This window comes from Theropithecus gelada, chromosome 15 (assembly GCF_003255815.1).
Source record: "Theropithecus gelada isolate Dixy chromosome 15, Tgel_1.0, whole genome shotgun sequence".
In the NCBI taxonomy this organism is placed as follows: domain Eukaryota; kingdom Metazoa; phylum Chordata; class Mammalia; order Primates; family Cercopithecidae; genus Theropithecus; species Theropithecus gelada.
The window spans coordinates 81,924,194-81,946,903 of record NC_037683.1 but is presented as its reverse complement, the minus strand read 5'-3'; the positions used below and the strand labels follow the sequence as shown (position 1 = coordinate 81,946,903).

General features: G+C 40.4%; 1 protein-coding gene across 1 annotated transcript in view; it reads right to left on the bottom strand.

Moving 5' to 3' along the window:
* The window catches only part of PGM5 (phosphoglucomutase 5), a 189,196-nt gene that overhangs the window by 57,250 nt on the left and 109,236 nt on the right, over nucleotides 1-22,710 (bottom strand). Inside the window, exons 8-9 of the mRNA XM_025359939.1 lie at nucleotides 6,679-6,814; nucleotides 2,475-2,658 (exon numbers count right to left, since the gene is read on the bottom strand). Of these exons, the coding sequence (XP_025215724.1) occupies nucleotides 2,475-2,658; nucleotides 6,679-6,814 (320 nt within the window). The remainder of the gene's footprint in view (nucleotides 1-2,474; nucleotides 2,659-6,678; nucleotides 6,815-22,710) is intronic.

Below are 22,710 nucleotides of genomic sequence, written 5' to 3'. Positions count from 1 at the left end.
TGGACTCACAATGATGGTGGAAGGTGAAGGAGGAGCAAAGACACATCTTACATGGCAGCAGGCAAGAAAGCTTGTGCAGGGGAAGTGCCCTTTATAAAAACATCAGATCTCATGAGACTTATTCACTACCACAAGATCGCACAGGAAAAACCTGCCCCCATGATTCAATTACCTCCTACCTGGTCTCTCCCATGACACGTGGGGATTATGGGAGCTACAACTCAAGATAAGATTTGGGTGGGGACACAGCCAAACCCTATCAGATACATTCCAGTGTAAAAATGAAAACCAACAGTCAGAGTTATTGAGGGGGAGGGGAAATGAAGTAAATAGATGAACTGGAGATCCAGTTGAGGAATTGGCCTGATGTGAACAGTTAAAGAAAATCCAAGGAAAAGGTATCCAAACACTGAGTACACTGAGGAAGAGATAAGGTAGAGGAATACTGGATTAACAGCAAAACAAATAAGCTCAACAGACAAGCTTCTTGCAAGTAGATAAAATCCATAACTGAGTGCAGATTAGACCACTCCCTCAAAGGAATGGTTTCTAAGCCTTCCTTGTCAGTGAGCAAAAATATCCCAAGGATACTTTAAAAAACACATTATTTTATATCTCTTGAATTCTACATCAAAATGAGACTTGGATCTAAGAAAAGTTTGTAAAATGGAAGTGGGAATGTGGTCCAAAACTGGAAAAGATCTATCCAGGGCACAGGGGCTCAAAGATGCCAGCTGAGCTCCTGACTTCACATCTCCAAGGACTGATTCCTTGGTGTTATTTCAGAGTGAATTCAGTCCAGTCTACAAGCAACCTTCCTTGAGTGAAACAAAACACAACAAAAGATATATTGTGCACCCCATACATAAAAGATAGCTAGGAGCTTTTGGGTATTTTATTTCATTTCATTTCTAAAGCAATTCTGTGAAATAGGTATTTTACAGATGAGGAAGAAACTATGGCTCAAATCAAGCAACTTTCCCAAAGCCACACACTACTAAGCAGTAGGGGTAGAATTTTATTCTGAGTTTTCTAAATTCTTACCCACTATTTTCTCTACTGCCCTGTGTATTTTCAAAGCGGGGTTGTAATCAATTTGTTGGGTCAGGGAAGGGCTTCTATAATGAAGGACTGGTGTTTTGATAGAGATGAAAGATCATCTAAGCTAACCAGAGAGAGAACTAAGCTAATCAGAAAGAGAATACCAAGATAGTAACAAGAGGCATTAGACTTTGGAGTATCTGCAAGTCAAGGGACCGTAGGACAAGGAGGACATAGGAAATACTAGTCAAATTAAAATAGCAGTAACTGCCATTGTACGTAGTCCCAAAATATCTGCAGCTTTGACTTAACACTCTGTACTTATGAAGAATATATAAAAAGATAAGAATTTGGAAATTTTAGAATGGAATTTCTCTTAACATTGCTCAAGGTATGTTATTTAGACTGTAAACATTAACATGTGCTTCCAGAAGGGGCAATATTTGCTATGGCCAGTAAATAAACCAAACTGAGAAGAGAAATAATCATAGTAGCTATCAACTTTGCTTACACAATTCATAAAGACAAGACCTTAATAGAAGCTGCAGTTGATTTACCTACTTATCTATGATGCTCAGTCTGAACCACATGTCTTCCTTTTGGGTTTTCTGGGTACCAAACCCACCCAGCTAAGCTCCTGTGATTTTTTTTAGTGACATAAGGTAATAGAAAGTAAAATATCCCTGTACGTAGGGGCCCAAGGACAGGGATCTTTAGTTCTTGGTAACTTTTCTGAATCCGTCACCAATAATGGCCACCACATACAAGCACCTGCAGCTACAAACATTTCAGAAGGAAATATTGGGTCTGTATTTATTTGACATATTGGTCTATCCATTACCAAGTGGAAAGAATACTGGACATAGAGTACTCATGTTATTTTGTTGTTGTTGTTGTTTGTTTGTTTTTTTGTGCGTATGTGTATGTGTGTGTGTGTGTTTGAGACATGGTCTCACTCTGTCTCCTACACTGAAGTACAGTGGTGTGATCATGACTCACTGCAGACTCAACCACCTGGGCTCAAGTGATCCTCCCACCTCAGCCTCCCAAGTGGCTGGAACTACAAGTGTGTGCCACCATGCCCAGCTATTTTTATTTTTTATTTTTTTGGTAGAGATGGGGTCTCACTTTGTTGCCCAAGGTGGTCTCGAACTCCTGAGCTCAAAAGTGATCCTCCCACCTTGGCCTCCCAAAATGCTGGGATAACAAGTATGAGTTACTGCGCCTGGCCAGAGAAGGCCGGTGTTCTAATCTACCCTGTGCACTAACTTGTTAGGTGTCCTTCATCAAGGGCTTTCTTCTTTCCTGGCTGCAGAGCTCTCATCTATAAAATGAGGTCATCTTAGATCATCCCTAAGGACCTCTCCAGTTCTAGGACATTTTGGCCACTGGTTCTGCCTGATAACCTGTCTTAGTGATTTCCTGGAAAGTACCTGTTTCTTGGTCACAGTGCCATCCACAGGGTCCACGTATTCAAAGCTATCCGTCTTCGCCACACTGTAGACATGGCTCCCCACAGCAAACTGCTGGCCAATGAAGGATTTGTCTGTGACCAGGGCCTCCAGGTCCCTCATGATATAATATGTCGTCTTGGGATCCAACCCCTCATAGTCAAACCTGGTGAGGACACAGGAGGAACAGAAACCAAATCAGAGAACCAGCAACTGGGTGGCCCGCTTACAGTCATCTAATCATTGGTTCTGTTTTCAGGGAAGGACAGTACAGAAATGCACCTTCAACTGATCTCCCCTCCTCCATCTGACCCTTACAATCCATTCCCCATACAGTGGCCAGAGTAATCTTGTAAAAATCAGATCATGCCACTTTCTATTAAATCCCTCTATAAATTCCTATCACATTGAGAACAAAACTCAACACCTTAACCTCGGTCTATCAGGCACTGTAGGATCTGCCCTTGCCCACCTCTTTGACACGACTTTGTTCTGTCTTTTTACCCTTGTTCACTGACTCCAGCCACACTGGCCTCTTCTCCAGTGCGCATTGACATTGCACCCATTCCTGCCTCTGGGCGCTTTGCACTTGCTGTGTGTTCCCTCTACCTTGTACATTCTTCTGCCAGCTCTTCAAATACCAGGCTCATTCTCTTCTTCCATTTTCAAACCCATTGTCACCATTAGAATGTGACCTTCTCTGACCATCTGTTTAAGGCAGCTTCCCCACTCTGTCTTCTTCTCTCATCGCCCTTTATATTTTCTTTTGGTAGTTACCCCAAACTGTATGTATCTTGTTTTTATATTTGTTTATCTATTCATTATCTGTCTTTGGCCACCAGAATGTGAGCTCCAGGAGGACAGACACCTTAGCTGTCTTGTTCTCTGCTACTTCTGGTACATAGTAAGTTTTATGTAAGTAGAATGGAATGAAAAATGGGAGAAATGGAAGGAAGGAAAGAGAGAGAAAACAAGGTAAAAAGAAAGGGAGAAGGGGAACTGAGCATGCTATAGAACTCTTGGAAACTTGGAAGACATGTCACAATTGTTCCATTCAAAAAAGACCTCCTAGCCAAGAGTAGCAAATGTAACAATGGGACTGGAAGTCAATTAGAAAAAAAAAAAAAAGACTAAAAATAATACCAATTGCATTTGTCATTGTGGGGTTTAAAATATGGTGATGTATACCAAGAGTTGGCACAGTGCCAGGCACTGGTGCTTAAAAAAGCTAACTACTTTTATTTGCCATCACTACCATAAAGAAACTATCTTTCACAATGTCAGATGGTCTTGGCTGAGACCTAATGGCACACCTAGGAGTGTCTGTTTAAGAAGGAAGCCATAGGAGGGGCAGCTCACCCAAGTCACTGTGGAGGATCTTACATTTGGGCTTCCTGTAGCATAGAAAAAAGGATGTGAGTTCTCAGAGTGAACTGGAAGAAGGAAGCTCTAAATAGTTGTTACTACTTTTTTCCACTTAAAATCTTTTAAGACATCCAGTAAACATCAGCATATTAGCCAAGATGCAAAATATGGAAGAATACCATGTCTAGCAATGGGTCCCCCGCACCTATATCCCTTTCTTTTCTTCTCTTCCTCCTACACAAGGTGTTTTTTTCTCAGCCTCAGACGGATAAAAAAGGAAACTCCCTCAGAACATTCTTTTTCAGCAGTGCATATATTCTGAGACTGCAGTGACTTTAAAGGTAGACATTTGGGGAAGATAGAGACCTAACAAAGGAGAAAGGGGCAGGAAGACAGGAGAAGAGAGTCTAACAGGAGATAGAGAGGCATTGAAAGAGATTCAGGAGTTGAAAAAAATCCACTAGTATGATTGATCACATTCAGTCTAGGGTTGAGAATCATCAGATTCGTTTGCTCAAACGTTCACCTTCATATACAAGCAGGATCTAGCACTGCCTTCCACCCCCAAATCCCCATCTGACAACCACCAATAACAACACACTTTCAAGGAAGAAACCCTGAAATGGAGGATTCCTTCTGGAGTCTACTCATACAAGGAAAACAATCTGGAAGATTTTCTCAGATATTCAGGCTCAGTATTAGTTAAAGTGAAATTGTTTTGTTATTTTCAGCTTGCCAAGAAAATTGTCAAGCAAGGAATAATTACATTTCCCAAGCACCTTTTAATTTGTCATTCGCTGGGGGTTGAAGGAAATGTTTACCTTTCATTCTATGTATTTCTCCTCCCTTTTTCTTTATCTCTGTGATCTTTTTGGACAGAAATCTGAAACATAACTCAATGTCCTAGAAGAAATTAAATCTATCGCATATTATTCTCTAATATGGTATTTGTTATGAAGAAGTAATTATCGTGTAAGCTCTTGGCCACAAAAAATAAACTACATTATAAATACAGTTATCATAACACCGATTATTCAAGACACCAGCAGAAACCTAGATAATCATTCCACAAATTATGAGGAACACATCTCTGATTCAAAGCGATCTCACTAGGCCAGAGGTTGTCAATCATAATATATTTTGTCATGTTGGACTTTTTGGAACAGCTTCATGCAACTGAAGAATGTCATCTGCCAATTAACCCTTGGTATGCCAGGAAAAAAACACACACACACGAATCAGGGGGTTTTGGTACTTGTTAGAAATAATGATGAGTAAACCAAGTTTCTACCTGTCCTGAGAATTCATTTTTTATGATACACTGAATAATTTGAGGTGTTTTGCAAGCTATCACATCCCCAGCTTTCTTGACTAAATGGGAACTAAGAATATGGTATCATTGTTGTCTACATCTCCCAGAAGATTGCAATCTCTTTGATTTAACGAGCACAATCATGGACTTCCTTATTCTCTGATACACATCTAAGTAAAAGGCTTCTTAACAGAAGAAATAATCACCTTATAAGGGAAGCCTAAAGCTCTCTTTCTGTCCCTTGAGCTCTTGAAACACAACCAAACATTCAAAGTAGTTAACTATTCATAAACAAAGCAAAATGAGTCACAATCTTTCTGTTTTTAATACAGAGTCTCTGAGACTATCCAAGGATTCCCTTGCCCCACCTCCAAGATCTTTACAGTTAACATCGTTTCCTACTCCCTCTTCCTAACCCATGGCTTGGTTCTTGTTATGTACACACATCTAGCATACCTAGGTTCATACTCCTAGCAAGTAACCACACTTCCAGAATACTCTTACTTTCATTTACTTAAACAACAGGAAAGTGACATAGACCCCCAACCCTAAGTTCCTACCCACTGATCTTTCCTTTCCTTCCTTCCAAAATAATGGTTTCCTTTTCTGTACTTCTTTTCCCCTGTTTTTTTGTTTATTTGTTTTGTTTTTTGTTGTTTTTGAGATGGAGTCTCACTCTGTTGCCCAGGCTGTAGTGCAGTGAGTGGTACGACCTCCACTCACTACAACCTCCGCCTCCCAGGTTCAAGCGATTCTCCTGCCTCAGCCTCCCGAGTAGCTACAGGTGGGCACCACCAAACCCAGCTACTTTTTGTATTTTTAGTAAAGAAGAGTTTCACCATGTTGGTCAGGCTGGTCTCAAACTCCTGACCTCAGGTGATCCACCTGCCTCGGTCTCCCAAAGTGCTGGGATTACAGGCATGAGCCACCATACCTGGCCTGTACCTCTTTTCATGAGGATAAAACTTTAGCAATATCTGGGGCTCTTGAACCATGAGGTTCCTTCAAAGGGTGCCAGCTCAGGCATCTTGGACATTGAACCTGATTATTGGTGAGGAGGTAAGACAGAGGTAGAGAGAGGATTATGAAAGCACCCCAACCTGTCACAGCTTCTGTGTCTGCCTTTTTTACTTGATAAATATGGATGGAAAACCAACAAGAAATGCCTCTGGTTTGACTGCATGACTCTCACAGCCATGATAGTAACCAGATAACTTTTCAAAGCTCTGCAGTTCAGAGTTCGTCTTGAGATGGACATCTACCTTATAAGCATTGATGAAAAGATTACAGAGTGATGTCATGAGGAGAAAGGAAATTGGTGCCTTCCAGCTTGGTAGCCTTTGACACTATCCCCAATCATCTATAAGGGGTGATTCAGCTCCAGCCTCTGTGTTCCTCAGATCTTCTGGGAAGATGCCTCCTTGTAAGGTTCTAGCCCATTCGTTTTAGAAACTTGTTCTAGGAGTATTTCTTCAGGGTCCATACAGAGACCCTTCCCCTTCTCCTCACCTGCAATAGTAGTGGCGGCCAAATTTGGCCCAGTGATCTCGGACAATTTCCTCCACACTCTGCTTCCGGGCAGCAATAATGGAGAGCCAGACCAAGACAGCCCACAGGCCATCCTTCTCTCGGAGGTGGTCAGAGCCTAAGGGTGAAAGAAAAATTCTACTGAGGATTCATTTCTGGGAGCAAAGCAAAAGCTAAATGAACTAAGAAGGCCAGTTAGCGATTGAGTGTTATGTAGACATCATCACCTCTTTATTTTCTTCAAAGCACTTGTCCTTATTTGATGATTTAATGTCCTTATTTAAATGATTGGATCTATTTATCCATTATGTTAAATATGTGTCTCCTGATACATTTGCATTTCTGAAAAATATGCAACTGAAATTCAAATAAAATAACAAAAAGTAAAACTTGGATTCTGAAGGAATCAGAGAGCCAAGTTGACATCTCATTAGCCCAATGAGATTATTCATTTATTCAGTAAATATTTGGTGACCGCTACAATATATCAAGCATTGTTCTACATCTTGGGGTTAAGCAGTGAATAAGATAGTTCTTTACTCATAAAGTTTGAATCCAAGTAGATGGAGTTAGGTGGAGAAAGGCAAAGAAAAGTAGATAAGAGAACAAGATGTATCAAATAAGGATAAGTGCTTTGAAGAAAATCAAGAGGTGATGATGTCACAGAGCATAACAGCACCAAAAGCTGCTTTACCTAAGGTGGGCTGGCGGTCCCCCACCCAACAGATATGTCCCCCTGGAACCTGTGAATGTGACCTTATTTTGGGAAATACTCTTTGCAGATATAATTCAGTTAGGAATCTTGAGGTGAGATTATCTCAATCTCATCTGGATTATCCAGGTAGCACCTAAATACAATGATAAATGTTCTTATAAGAAGAGGAGAAGACACAGAAGAGGAGAAATACAGAAGGGCAAGCTATATGCAGATGGAGGCAGAGATTACAGTTATGCCACCACAAGTCATGGAACGTGTGGAACCACCAGAAACTGAAAGAGGCAAGGGGAATCCTCCCCTATAGCCTTCCAAGGAAGTGTGGTCCTGCCAACACCTTGGTTTTAGACTTCTGGCCTCCAGAACTATAAGAGAATACATTTGTACTGCTTTAAGCCACCCAGTTGGTGGTGATTTGTTATGACAGCCCTAGGAGATTAATACAGATAGTTAGGGTTTGCCCCCTCTAAGGTAATGGCAGCTGAGCTGACACCTGAGAAGGAGTCAGCCACGCCAAGATCTGGGGATGATGTATTCCAAGCTAGGGCACAGAAAAAGCAAAGTTCCTGAGGTAGGAATGAATAGAGAAGCTAAATCCCACAGCTATTCATACAGAAAGAGTTAGAAGCAGTTCTTATTGCATCATGCACACAAATGAAGACTGCAGTCTAAATGACCAGCTTCCTATGCAATGAGAACCCAGAAGAGTGTGTCACAGGCCCATTTAGGTATCTGTTAGCCAATTATAAGCTCTTTCTGAAGTGAATAAAGCCCTGAATGTAAAGAAATGTGTTGTATTGCGAGGCATGTGGTATTCTGGCGAAAGCTTTAGAATTAGGGCTTCAGCCAAATTGCTACCTCACAGATGTGTGGAAAGTTATTACAAAGTCATTAATTCCCCTGAGCCTCAGCTTCTCATTTGTAAAATGGGGACCCCATCACCCATTTTGCAGCATTGTTTTATCAACTTAATCAAGTTAAGAGGACAAGCTCTAGAGTTAAATTTCTCATGTTCTAATCCTGGCTCAGTCATTTAGCTTTGTTTGCAGTACTGATCTGTAACCTATGGACAATAACAGCCCCGACCCCATGGGGTTACTGTCAGGATTAAGCAAGCAAATATGCCTAGATGTTTAGAACAGTGACTGGGATATCACACATTTTTGCTGTTGATCTTGTTAGTGATTTTAATAAAGCTGTGTGCATTACCGCAAGGTGCTGATTCCTCAATACACACTTTCAGAAATTGTTCTTGGTTATTCATGTAATTTTATCCTCTAACTCTAGCAATAGTAACATCTTAAGAAACAGGACTGGGTCCATGGGGTGGACCTTCTTGCAGCAGGGCAATGAGAATGGACCACAGTGCTCTTGGGTTTCAGAACTATGAAACGTACGTAGAAAATATGAAAACCGACAAGGGAGACCCAATGCCACAGAGCTGTTTAACCCCTGAAAATGGGATCAAACAATACTTAAGTCAAACATCTTTGACAACTTCTAACTAAAGCTACAGACCATTTATCGTGCTTGTGACATTTATGGTGTTAAATGTTAAACATTTTTTCTCAATAAGGAAAACATGCAAATGTGAGGGTGGCCATGAAGGTACTAAAATCAATAAGAGAAAGGATCAGGTTTTTAGTTCTTCCTACACACTGATCAAGGGTCTGTTAATGGCACTCCTGGATGTCCAGTTGTGGTTGACTCTGGGTTAACAGGACCCTGGGCATTAATCATCACACCATGAAGTGTCTTTAGTCTCATCCAGTGAATTCTTCACACTGCTACAAAAATGGAAGAAGTTTGGAAGACTGAGTTAGCTCCATGGCCAACTGCCAAAAAACAAGTCTAGGAAACCCTGCCCAGTGGGATCATTTCAAAACCTTTTGTCCTTTTATAGCTGAAAAAAAAAAATCACTTTTATTTACTGGCTAGAGAAAAATACCCTTTTGTTCTAAAACGTGGGCTTTGCGTACCTTCGAACTCCAGCTGGATTACATTACCTAGAGATAGAACCATTAGATGCTGTTAAATCTGTGAGATAAGATGTCATAATTTAGTGCTAGAGGGACATAAAGTTCTTTTAGTTGGATAAACAAAAAAAACCCACCTCAACATTTGTAGCCAATTGCATAGTAAATTGTGAGTTGGCTTGAATATCCTTGCCTCCAAGTTAAACATTTGCCAAGGTTAATAAGGGGCTGATGATGAAGTAAAATTAACAATGCCCTTTAGAGTTCTTTGAATTTGGGACAGAGACATTAATGATGCTTCAATTACACAGATGTTTTCACTGGATGATTATAGTGTACTTTGGAGTGGGTTTGGGGGCTATAACTCTCCTTTTAAAAAGCCTTTCAGGCAAGTGAACGCTAATGCTGTATCAGCGACAGGCAGATTAAATAAGAAATGCCAGAAAAGCACAAAGGCATCAAACAGTTTTCTAAAATCCCACTATAAACAGAGTAAAAATGGGAGTAGAAATGTTCATGCTATATATATAACAGGGATAATAGGCTGGATATTTTTAAATGTTTTCATAAGTCAATAAGAAAAAGAGAAACCTCAATGGACAATGGCATGAAAGGGCACAAGCATGCAATTTTCAGAGGAAAATACTAACAGTCAACATTGGAACAAAAGTTCACCCTCATTGTGGTCGAAGAAAAGTATGTAAAATGGGATACCATCTGGGGCCTGTCAGGTTAGCAAAGGTTGGACGGGGGAAGAGTTAACTTGGCAATAATGATCAATAGTCTTTAAAAATATCATTCAGCTTTCAACCCAGCTATTTTATTTCTTAACCTTAAGTCATAGGACATTCAATGAAGTAGATACAAGGATAAAGAAAAATTGGAAAAATATTGTTGTTTTATTTTTCTGAGATAGGGTCTTGCTGTCACCTGGGCTGGAGTGCAGGGGTTCGATCATGGTTCACTGCAGCCTCGACCTCCCAGGCTCAAGTGATCCTCCCACCTCAGTGTCTCTAGTAGCTGGGACTCTAGGTGCACACCACCATGCCTGGCTAATTTATTTATTTACTTTTTTAGAGGTGGGGTCTCACTATGTTGCCCAGGCTTAATTGTTGAACAATAGGATCATTGTACAAAATTTATTCAAAACCTTGTGTGTAGAAAAAATAAGTAAGAATCTTTGGTAAGACAGAAAACCATGTTTATTCAATTCTTTTTATTTTATTTTATTTTTATAGTTTCAGGAGGTACAAGTTCATGGATATATTGCCTAGTGGCTTTTAGTGTACTTATCACTCAAATAGAAAACATTGTATCCAATTGGTAATTGTTCATTCCATTTTAATAAATGAAAAATCAGTTTACTAAAAAAGAATATTCAGTATATTTTTATAAAAAATATGTGTATATGTGTGTGCACAGGTAAACAGAAGAATATTCACCAAACTGTTAACATGGATATTATCTCTGAAGTGGTAGAACTGCAGATGTTTTTCCTTTCTTTCCTTTTAAATATTTTCACAACAATGTGTTATTTCATAAGAAAAAAATAAAATTTTAAAGTTGTTGGCCGGGCACGGTGGCTCACACCTATAATCACAGCACTTTGGGAGGTTGAGGTGGGTGAATCACCTGAGATCAGGAGTTTGAGACCAGCCTGGCCAACATGGTGAAACCTCGTCTCTACTAAAAATACAAAAAAAAAAAAAAATTAGCCGGGCATGGCGGCAGACACATGTAATCCCAGCTACTTGGGAGGTTGAGGCAAGAGAATAATTTGAACCCAGAAGGTAGAGGTTGCAATGAGCTGAGATCACACCAATGCACTTCAGCCTGGGCAACAAGAGTGAAACTCCATCTCAAAAAATAAAAATAAAAATAAAAATAAATAAAGTTGTCAATGGTGCATAGAAATTCACATTTAAAACATGCCTTTTCTAGAGTCATATAGTTGGGCTCATCTAGTATGTATTTTTTTTCTGATTGTCTTCTTTTGCTTAACAATATGCATTTATGGTTCCTTCATGTCTTTTTATGGCTTGAGAGTGCATGATTTTTTAGCACTGAATAACACCAGCACAATTTTTGAAGCTTGCTGCCTGGCTCAGGACATTGCAGGGAGAATGTACCCATATTTCCAAAGCTGTAAGTACCACTCACCTTGCCTTTCTTATCCAATGTAGCCCGGCCCAAAGCCCATGCAACCTTATTCTGAGCAGCCCTGAGAAGCAGCCATTTCCACCCACACACCAGAAAGAGGGCGCTCAGCTCTTCTCTGCCATAACTCCAACAAAAACTGGTACAAAAAAAGAAGGCCGTTTTTTTTTTTTTTTTCCTAGAGAAATATCACTGTTCCCCCTCCACTCAAATTAAACTTTGAATTTTCTCAATCTTCAAAACCATGCTACGTGAACTAGGCAGTACACTAGTAAGTATATTGCCCTCACAAAAGAAAAGGAAAAATAAAGACAATGCTCAATCATCTTAAAGGTGTTTTCTTCACATGGAAACACCAGTGTGGACACAGCTCAATAAAGCATCACATGCATTACTAACAGATCAAGCCACTACAGCTGAAACTCAGATAAGGAAATTCTAAATTTGTCAATTAGGAAAAATGTAAGTCAATTTGCACCTGTTGCCAACTCCAAGTTGTAACATAGGTTAACAATTTTCAAGTCTGCACTGCACATTAGAATCACCTAAGGAACTTTTAAAAAATACCAACTCTCAGGTCTCACCCTGAACCAATAAAATAAAAACTTTTAATGATGGGGCCCAGGCATTGGTATTGCTTTTTTAAAAACTCCTTGGGTGATTTTCACAGGCAGCCAGGCTTGAGAGCCACTCGCTTCAGCAGAAAGGCACCGATCGTATGCAGTCTCATGTTTGGGGCAGATTGCCTGAGGGTAGTGAGTTAGGCCTCTTCCTCTTTTTACTTGAATGTGGTGCTAAGGGAAAGCAGCCATTGGTCTCCCATTTAATGCACGGCTCTGGCCTTGCTAACATGAGGGTTCTCACTGGAGTCAGCTTCAGTATCAAGGTCTCTCCTTGCCATTTTCACCTGGAAAACTGAGGACCTTGCCAGCTTTGGAATGACCAGCTCATCCTGGTTTACATGGGATTTTCCCACTTTTAGCACATAAAGTCCCATATCCCACAGAACTTCTTAGTCCTGGACAAACCAGGATTGTTGGTCATACAATAAGAAAGGCCACTCACTCAACGAGGTTCCTGATTATTTTTGAAGCACAATTACAAAGAGGATAAATTCCATTCTAAGAAGAAAACAGCAAGGCACCAGGCACTGTGCTAGGGGATTTTATGCATCTATTATTTAATTTCCACAATTTGATAGCCCCCTTTTACAAATAAGAGATTGAGCTTAGGTCATCTGTATGAGGTCACACAGCTACTAAGTGGTAAAAAGAGGGTTCCAAGCTGGGCAATTTGGCTCCAAAGCCTATGGACAACTGCCACTGGATTATCCCAGCAATGCTGTGGCCCTCAGGAGTTGCAAGAAAGCAGGTAAAGCATCCTGTGTGGTGAGAGCTGGGGCAGGCTTTCTAAAGGACAAGCTGCAAATTTTCCCTTTATTTCTCCAGTTTACATTTTTTCATTTAGAAATGGTTTTCATTAATTTGCAGTGAAATTCTTTTCATCCTTTTTCAGCTACTCAAGACAAAACTTTGTCTTCGAAAAATAGTGGAGTTATGAGGTTGAAGTGGGGCCACTCTTTTTGGGTGGACCTGAGATTTGAGAACATGCTACAGAATTGCGATGGAGATAGATCGATCGGTACACTGATAGATTGATTTTCATTTCTCAAACCACTTACGTTCAGATCTTTAATATCAGGGAAAAAGCAAGACTCACTGAAAAAAAAAGTCACCTTTCTATGCTTAAAAACATGTTCTTAAATGTACCAATGTTCATCAACTAGAGAACAAAGCTCTCCCACATGTAAGTCTGTCAGTGTCAGGTGTGAGCGCAGAAGAGTCAGACAGCAGCATCCTGTGCTGTGGGCAATGTGGCTCCCAATGAATAATTCTATGTCACAACACATTTAATAAGTAAAATAATAATAAATAGTGTTTCACACAAGGCTGATATCCTGACCACAGCAACACCCTATAAAATCCCTGAGGGAAGGGCCTGTGTCTGAAATTACTCCTCACTCTACCCTGGGCTGGATCATAGAAGGTGTGCAGTAAATGTTCATTGAATGAATAAATGAATGCCTCTCTAGTATGTAGTACATTTAGTTCATCAGATTTGCTCCTCACTAAGGGTAGCTAGTTAGAAGCAACCTGAAATATCATGATGGAAGAAACCTACAGATCATCCCCTCAAACAAAGTTGTCTCGTAGTGAGGAAATTGAATCACAGAGAAGCTAAGCTGTTTGTCCAAGAGAGGGGGAGTCAAGATGGAAGCTGGGTCCCTTAACCTCTCATGCCATGCTGTTTACATGACACCATTCTCCCAAGTTCCCTGGCATTCCTTCCACCTTCATCCAAAAGAATAACCAGGAGGGGACTGGGGAGGGTGGGAAATGACTCATCAGCATGACCTGAAAATAGCAGCAGCAGATACTGTGAAGCCAGCAAGGTAGGGTTTGAATTGTGGCTCAGCCAGTGCGACCTTGGCCAGCGGCTTGACATTCCTCCCTAAACCTCAATGACTTCATCAATAAAATGGGGTCATTAGGGTCCCTACCCCATCATTGTGAAGAAGACTCTAAAATAAAGTACAAGCAGCGCTAGGAATTGTGTCTATCATTTAGGAGGCATCAAGCCATCTATCTCAGAGCAGGGAGCACATTAACCATATCATGGCCAGCCAGCTGGCACACTTCCCTCACAGAGCATACCAGCGTGCTCCTAACTCATATATCCCAACTCATTTTTTTTTTTTTTTTTGTCACCAAGGCAGATAGGAACAACAGGACTCTGAGTTGTCTTTTTCTTTTAGATGGAGTCTCACTCTGTCACCTAGGCTGGAGTGCAATGGCATGATCTTGGCTCATCACAACCTCCACCTCCTGGGTTCAAGCGATTCTCCTGCCTTAGCCTCCCGAGTAGCTGGGATTACAGGCAACTGCCACCACGCCCGGCTAATTTTTGTATTATCAATAGAGATGAGGTTTCACTATGTTGGCCAGGCTGGTCTTGAACTCCTGACCTCAGGAGTTCACCCTCCTTGGCCTCCCAAAGTGCTGGGATTACAGGTATGAGCCACCACACCCAGTCTCTCTCTCTCTCTTTTTTTTTTTTTTTTTTTAAAGAGACAGGGTCTTGCTATGTTGCCCAAGCTGGCCTTGAACTCCTGGCCTCAGGCAATCCTCCTGCCTTAGCCTCCCACATAGGCACAAACCACCACACCCCGTTTAAGAATTGTTCCTTGACAGGTCATACACTGAACCAAAAATCTCGCCAGTGGCTTTTAAGGTTGAAGACCTGTCACTTCTACAGTCACTATACTGTGTTCTCAGTGGGGCCACCTAGTAACTAGTAGTCTCCTAGAATGCAGATTGGGAAGCCTCAAAGCACAACTTTAGGGATTGTATCTAAATCCCAAGGGACAGTTCTCCTTGTTAAAAATCCCTTACTAGACACTGCGAAAAGAACCCCTTAGTCGGTTTGGAAGTCTTCAGTCTCTGACCAGAGGCCATGATGTCCCAGTCAGTCCCAGGATACTCTGGTCAGTACAGATGTGGTCTCAGAAGCCCCACTCCTTTGTTTCTGCTCCACAATTAGGTGTCACACAACACTCCCTCTTACCACTTTTCATCAGCTTGGAGGATTAATAGAAGGATCAATGGAACTGGGACCATTGAGACTCCAAGAAAGGGATCTCAGGTAATGGAGACATTCTTCCAATGCTAAGTGAGAGGTCTGTTTCCCAGCACAGGTGTTGATCATTTACAGAAGATCCAGAAGGGAGTTTCAATTTTCTGGCTTTATAAGAAGGCTCACGGGGATGTCAATCATAGCACCTCTGTGCTCTGGCCCAGCCTAGATTGAACTGCATACATGCACTCAGACTGTTTCAAATAGCCCCACAGAGAAACTGCTCATCTAGCACTGATAATGCTGTCATCATGGCCTCCTAAACCCACATCTGCAACCCAGCCAAATTTATACACACTGGCCACAAACAAGAAAAAGAAGTGCAGTAGGACCTCAGTAATCTGAAATGCATGGCTATATGGCCTCTTTCTCCCTCCTAGAGACTAGAGTTGGCAGATGCAAAAATAGACAAATGTATAGGGAATAACCATCCAGACAGGCAATGGACTAAAGTTTTCCTATATTTTACCTTTTGAAGACATAAAATAGTAAATGTAATAATTGTATAAATAAAGACAGTTAAACTTATTCAGTGTTTGTGCAACAGCACTACTGTGAACCCAATCTTCAGTTAGGATATACATCATTCATATGTGAAATATAAATGAAGAAAGAGGTGTGGCCCTAAACATGTTACAAACTCTACAACTCTCAGGGGAAATAAAATGTTCATTCACAAAGTAACTGGAGAATAATAACATAAACCATAAGACAATAAAGCACAAAGTGACTATGCTAAAGTCAGTAAGAATTTGGTGCATACAAAAGATCACTAAAGCTGGAACCTAGCCCACTGTTGAACATGGCTATTTCTGTTATTGTCAACAACCACATGCATAAGAAATAAACAAGTTAATACAACAAATTATAAATACTTTAAAATCTGTTTATTAACACTAGTTTCAGGAAGGGAGATCTTCCTAGAAGCATGTTGTTAGCTATTAGTTTGTACTGACGATTATAATGATTGAGAATATTTAAAAATTATATTTTATATAATTCTAGTTTTATCATTCATAACATTTCTCCCCATCCCTTTCCAAATAGTCTATATTTGTGCAATTTTGTTTTATAAACCTTCCCAAATCTTGGGATACCCAAACACCCAGATCTTCAGAAACACATCCATTTAAGGATGACAAAAAGATAACTACTAGTCATGCAAGGAAGAAATGACAAAATGAAAATTCTTTGTTTCTTCCTTCCACCCACCTACCTTCCATTCATCTTTCCAGCCTTCCTTCCCTTCTACCATTCATCCTTCTATCTTTCCACCCATCCTACAACCATTTACTTAGGGCCGAACATTTATCAAACAAATAGAGCTGAACAAGATAGACATGGGCCCTGTCTTCAGGGCATTTACAATATTGGCATGGAATCCATGCATGGAAGCATCCAACAAACCTCAGAAGACTGGAAAGATACTCAGGAGTCCTTGCGACACAGAATACACATATACTCGGGGCCTCATCTTGTGCTAGAAATTGTGCACATATGAAAACAGTCAACCTCAAGAGCACCAGGCTGTACTCAGAGTTCACAGTGGAAAAATTTGGTGTGACAAGTATGGACAACTCATGCTAATGCCAGGAGCTCTGGATTCAATTCCAAATTTCTAGAAAGAGATGAATACATACAAGAGGTACATACTAAGTGCTTATCAAAAAAACACTATTATTTTTGTGAAAGACTCAACAAAGTACTTACTTGGAAATAATAAACATTGTTACATCACTTGATTTTTGTTGGCAAATTTGTATGACTATTGACATTAGTTTTTCAAGAATACATAGTCAAAAGCAATAGTGGCCGGCATGGTGGTTAATGCCTGCAATCCCAGCACTTTGGGAGGCCAAGGTGGGTGGATCACTTGAGGCCAGCAGTTTTAGACCACCCTGGCCAACATGGCAAAATCCTGTCTCTACTAAAAACACAAAAATTAGCCAAGGGGTGATGGCGCACGCCTGTGGTCCTGCTACTTGGGAGGCTGAGGCATGAAAATCGCCTAAACCCAGGAGGCAGAGGTTGCAGTGAGCCGAGATAGTGCCACTGCACTCCAGCCTGGGCAACAGAGCAAGACTCCATCTCCAAAGTAATAATAATAATAATACTGAAGATGGTAGCCAGGCTTGGAGATCTTCCAGGCATTCACAAAGAGAACAATTCTTCAGTATACCTGTGAGTATTAACACAGCTCTGGGCTGTGACAATTTATATATTCCCAAAATGGTATGACTTCTTAGAAAACTAACGATAATAATGGAAACCAATAGAACATTTTCAACAAATTCCCCCCAAAACTTCAAAGTTTTTGTTTTATCAGATCTTAATGTTACTGTTTTAACACAGTATGTTTTTGTGTATGGGAACAAGCCCAGATTTCTTCAAATTTGGAACTTTAGAGGAGTAGCCAGAATGCCATTTAGATGAACAATCTTCTTCTATTTAAGTCTGAGGATTGACAAAACAGTCTCCTTTTCCCTTGTAAAGCAGTTTTCTGAGACCCTTCCCAGGAAGTGGGTGCATACCTGGTCCCAGCACAAAATATAACTTGTCTTCTTAAGTGACCTTGGTTCTTCAATAGAGCAAGAAATGCAGGCTTCTTATTTTCCAGGACCTGGAGCTTTCCAAGGGAGAGAAGTTCCAGCACTGACACCTGTCACCAGCTTATGACCTTGGCAAGTTCTGAGAGCTGAAGATGCTGGCAAGGGAAATTTTCACTCAGGATATGTCTTTCTTCTTTTGAATCTATCCTTGGGCAAAAGCTTAGCATTCTCAGCCTGAGGCAGATCTGTATTTTGAAGCTTTCTTGGCATGAAACTACACATTTCTGGTTGGTACTCAGTTCCATGACCCAGGCATGCTGGAAAAAAGCCTTCAGTTGAGAAAGCTTGGATCAATTTTAGAAGTTCCCCCCCCTGTACCGAGGCTAGAATCTTCCATCTTTCCTCCTGTAGTTAGCCCATTTAATTCTGAAAACCATATCCCAAGATGGAGAGCGCCTATGATCAGCTGACTTTTACAGGTTGTGAATAAGAGTCAGAGAGGCCACACGGCTTGTCTATAAATAGTAGGCAAGGGTCTCGAATATGGGTCATCAGCCTGACATTCCTGTGCCTTTGTACTGCCACGTCCAAACCTGGTGTGGCATCTCAGCACATTCTTGCTACTCATTCTCGTGAAAAGCAAAACTACTGGTTTTCCCTTAAGCAATGTTTTCTATTCCTGACTGCACATGGGAATTACTTGAGGATCCATATTTAAAATGCAGGTTCTCAGGCTCCACACTGCCAGGGATTCAAAGTGGGGGTGGGGTGGAAAATCTGCATTTTTAATAATCTTTCCTTGTGATCCTGCCACAGCCAGCTCAGTGCAGTAAGGAAGCTCAGTGCAAGAGCAGAATAAAGCTACTTTCTCTTTCCAAGGCTGGGTGGCCTAACTCCTTCAGACCTTCGATGGGGCATTTACTGCTGAGTGCGGGAGAGAGAGAATTAGTCATTGTTTTCATGGGAGAGACTAATTAGCACAGTGGAAAGTGGCATACACTTTAGGGCAAGGGACCTGTCTTTTAGTTCCATTATAATTTTTTTTCTTTTTTTTTTTTTTTTTTTTTTGCCATAGTCTCACTCTATCTCCCAGGCTGGAGTGCAGTGGTGCAATCTCAGCTCACTGCAACATTTGCCTCCCAGGTTCAAGTGATTCTCCTGCCTCAGATTCCCAAGTAGCTGGGATTACAGGCGTCTGCCACCACACCCGGCTAATTTTTGTATTTTTAGTAGAGACGGGGTTTCATCATGTTGGCCAGGCTGTCTCAAACTCCTGACCACAAGTGATCTGCCCACCTCTGCCTCCCAAAGTGTTGCGATTACAAGCATGAACCACCACACCCGACCTGTTCCACTGTAATTTAATTCAAGTGGAGAACTTTTCCAAGCTCCATGGGCACGAGTGCGTCACTTAACCGTGTCCTGGGCTTGGGGGCTTTATCTTGTCTGTCAAAGCAGCCTAAAGTCACTTTAACCTGCAGAATGGCAGAGAAGGCAGTATTTTAAAGCCTTATACACTGAAAACTCTCTTGTGCTCCTTTAAAGGAAAATGATAGATAACTATAAATTGAGAGACTTTTAAAACTACATTCAAGCCCAGCCTATGTGTTGCAATCGGCACAGCTGTCTAAAAACAAAGCTTGCTGCCGTGCCTGTAAGCAGACCTCCCACCATGCAGAATGTGGCATCCTATTTCCGGTTGACTCACGTCCCAGCATCCAAGATGCACAGGCAAAGGGCTTCAAGAATTGCCCCCTCACCTGTATTTCCAATACTACTTTTTGAAACTTCCTTCTCTACCCTACCCTATACATCAAAGGTCAGCAAACTACAGCCCATGGGCCAAATCCAGACTTAATTTTTTGTAATTAACGTTTTATTCAAACACAGCCTTGCTCATTTGCTTATGTACTGCCTATAATTGCTTTTGTGCTACAATGACAGATTTGAGTAATTGTGATGGAGACCTTTGTCTCACAATCTGGGGGCCTCTTGGCCCCCAAAGCCTAAAATATTTGCTATCTGGCCCTTTATGAGAAAAGTTTGCTGACCTCTGCTATAGAATCAGTCTTTAAATTTAGACTTTTTTGACTAAGACCTACAATAAATACATTTTTCCATGCAACCTGCTATACCCGTACACACATGTACGCATATTTACATGCACACATGAACATTTCAAAAACAGGATCTTTACTGCATGAAATGAACATGCCCCCATATTCCCTGCTCTCCCACCTCTATTCCTCCCTGGACATCACTCCCTGGCAAGACCTTGCTCTTTCTTCTCTATGTGTACATCCACTGCCCCAATCCTTCTGTAAGCACTCATTTAACTTCCATCTCTCATAAAGTGTGCTTCAAATCTCCAGCCCAAAAGCACTTTCTCCTTTTGTCCTCTCCCATAGCACACTTTCTACTCCTCAGCTGCGGTGCTTCAAAGTTTCTGCTTTGTAGAGGAATCATCTATGCATCTCTCTTTCTCTCTCTCTCTTTCTTTCTTTTTAGACAGTGTCTTGCTGTGTCACCCAGACTGGAGTGGCATGGCTCATCATAGCTCACTGCAGCCTGGAACTCCTGGGTTCAAGAGATTCTTCTGCCTCAGCTTCCCAAGTAGCTAGGACTACATGTACATGCCACCCCCTGGCTAATTTTTTTTATTTTCTGTAGAGATGGGGTCTTAACTTCGTTGCCCAGGCTGGTCCTAAACTCCTGGGCTCAAGTGATCCTCCCTCCTTGGACTTCCAAGTGCACCTTTCTTATATGCCCTAAAGTGCTCAGAAATTCGGAAGGGTGTGGTGCTGAGCATTTTGTATTCTACACACCGTCCAACACAATGCCTGGTACTGTGTCAGCACTGAATAAATGTTTATTGAATTGAAATAGGCAAATATTTATTACTAAAAGCGTAACATGGCTTACACATGGAATGTTTATCTCTTTAATTGGAAACTAAAAGTCTATAATATATTATAAACACTTAATAAATGCTTATAAAGACAGAGAAAAGGGATAACCTGTACTTACCATTTTTCATTCCAGTTTCTAGATTTGTTTTACTAACTAGTGACAGAATTATTGTATACGATATATAATTTCCAATTTTTTGAGTTACAGTCACTGGTCTAAGCACACCAAAGAGGAAGGAAATCACTCTATTTGTTAGGGCCCCAGCAGAAAAAGGGTATACTAGTTTTGGCTGTCCAGAGCAGAGCTACCATCTGCATATCCTGAATTTAGACAGTAGTACCTGAGAAAGCTTGATATGGTCTCTTTTTGTCCCAGGAAACAAAAATGTGTGACATCTCTCGTGTACTATTAATTGTAGTGTTGGTAGGGTCCAACTGATTCGTGTAAGAAGAGAAAACATCCCAGGAAAAATTCCTTCATGAAGCCCAACATGACTTGAAATACTCATTATGATCATTTAGAGTGAATTTGTTATAATCTGTTTAAGCAGGACCCATAGGACTTATTCTCAGAAATTCAAGTATAAATTTATACCAGGAAATCAATTATGATATTTCATTATATTCATATAACAAAAAAGAAAAACCATATTAATATATCACTAGATTCTGACAAGGTACCTGATAAATCCAGCAGTCATTTCTAATAAGACTCTAAGTAAATAGGAATGGGAACAATAGTCTATATAAACATGATAAAGATTTTACCAATATTAAAAAGCAATCATCAAAACAGATGGTAAAATATTAATACTAAATCCATTGCCACTAAAATTAACTTTTTATTACTTATTATTTTGAAGATGATAGCTACTGAAATAAGATAAGAATATGAAATAAAGGGTGTATGTATGTTCTCACTTATAAGTGGGAGCTAAATGATGAGAACTGATGAACAAAAAGAAGGAAACAACAGACACTGGGATCTACTTGAGGAGGAGGGTGGGAGGAGCGAGAGGAGCAGAAAAGACAACTATTGGGTACTGGGCTTAATTTCCGGGTGATGAACTAATCTGTACAACAAACACCTGTGACACGAGTTTGCCTGTGTGACAAACATTCACATGTACACCTGAGGAAAGAAAAAGAGACAGAGGGAGAGGGAGAGGGGAAGGGTTGTAGATATTAGGGGAAAAACAAGAAAAATATTTTATTCATAGATTATATGACTGTATATTTTAAAATCCCAAGAGAATATAGAATTTTTGGAAAAAATCCACTACAATTAATATGATAATTATATTAATAATTACTATAATTGCAACTAAGGAAGTTGCAAACCAGAGAAAAACCATATTAATCAATAGCTTCTCTTTATACAAACATTAAGCAAATTAGAAAGGAAAATTAGGACAGCAGCATCAAAATTAAGGCAATTTTAAAGCTCTACAGGAAATATGACCCAGTTTCTTCAATGAATAAATAATAAGGGCAAAATGTAAAGAAGAGAAATGTAGATTAAAAGAGACTTAAGAGACGTATCAGCCAATTACAATGTAAGATATTTTAGATCCAATTAGAACAAACTGTTAACGGAAAGGGGGAAAATGAAGATAGAGGAAATTATTAAGAAATTACTTTCGGAGTTCCACTTGTGTACTTCTCTTTAGGATATGGCAATCAGTAAGAGAAAGCTATTCCCATCCTAGCAATGGTAAAAGACCAGGAAATCTCAAACATGATAAGTTTTCTTGAACTCAGAGATCTGAGATAACAAGACAGTCAAGTGAATTCCAAAGAGAAGCCACTCCAAGGAGAGACAGATCCTGAAAACTCTCTCAGCTCTGGCAAAGCACAGGAGAAAGAGGAGGCTGCCATAAAAAACAGATAATAAGAAATCACGTAAGAGTTTAAAAAATTCTTAAAGGCCTAGTATAGGCTCTCACGTTACTTTAAAATCATTTGGGGTCCCAGGTACAAGGGGCACATTTTCAAGTTATTTTCCACAGATCTCC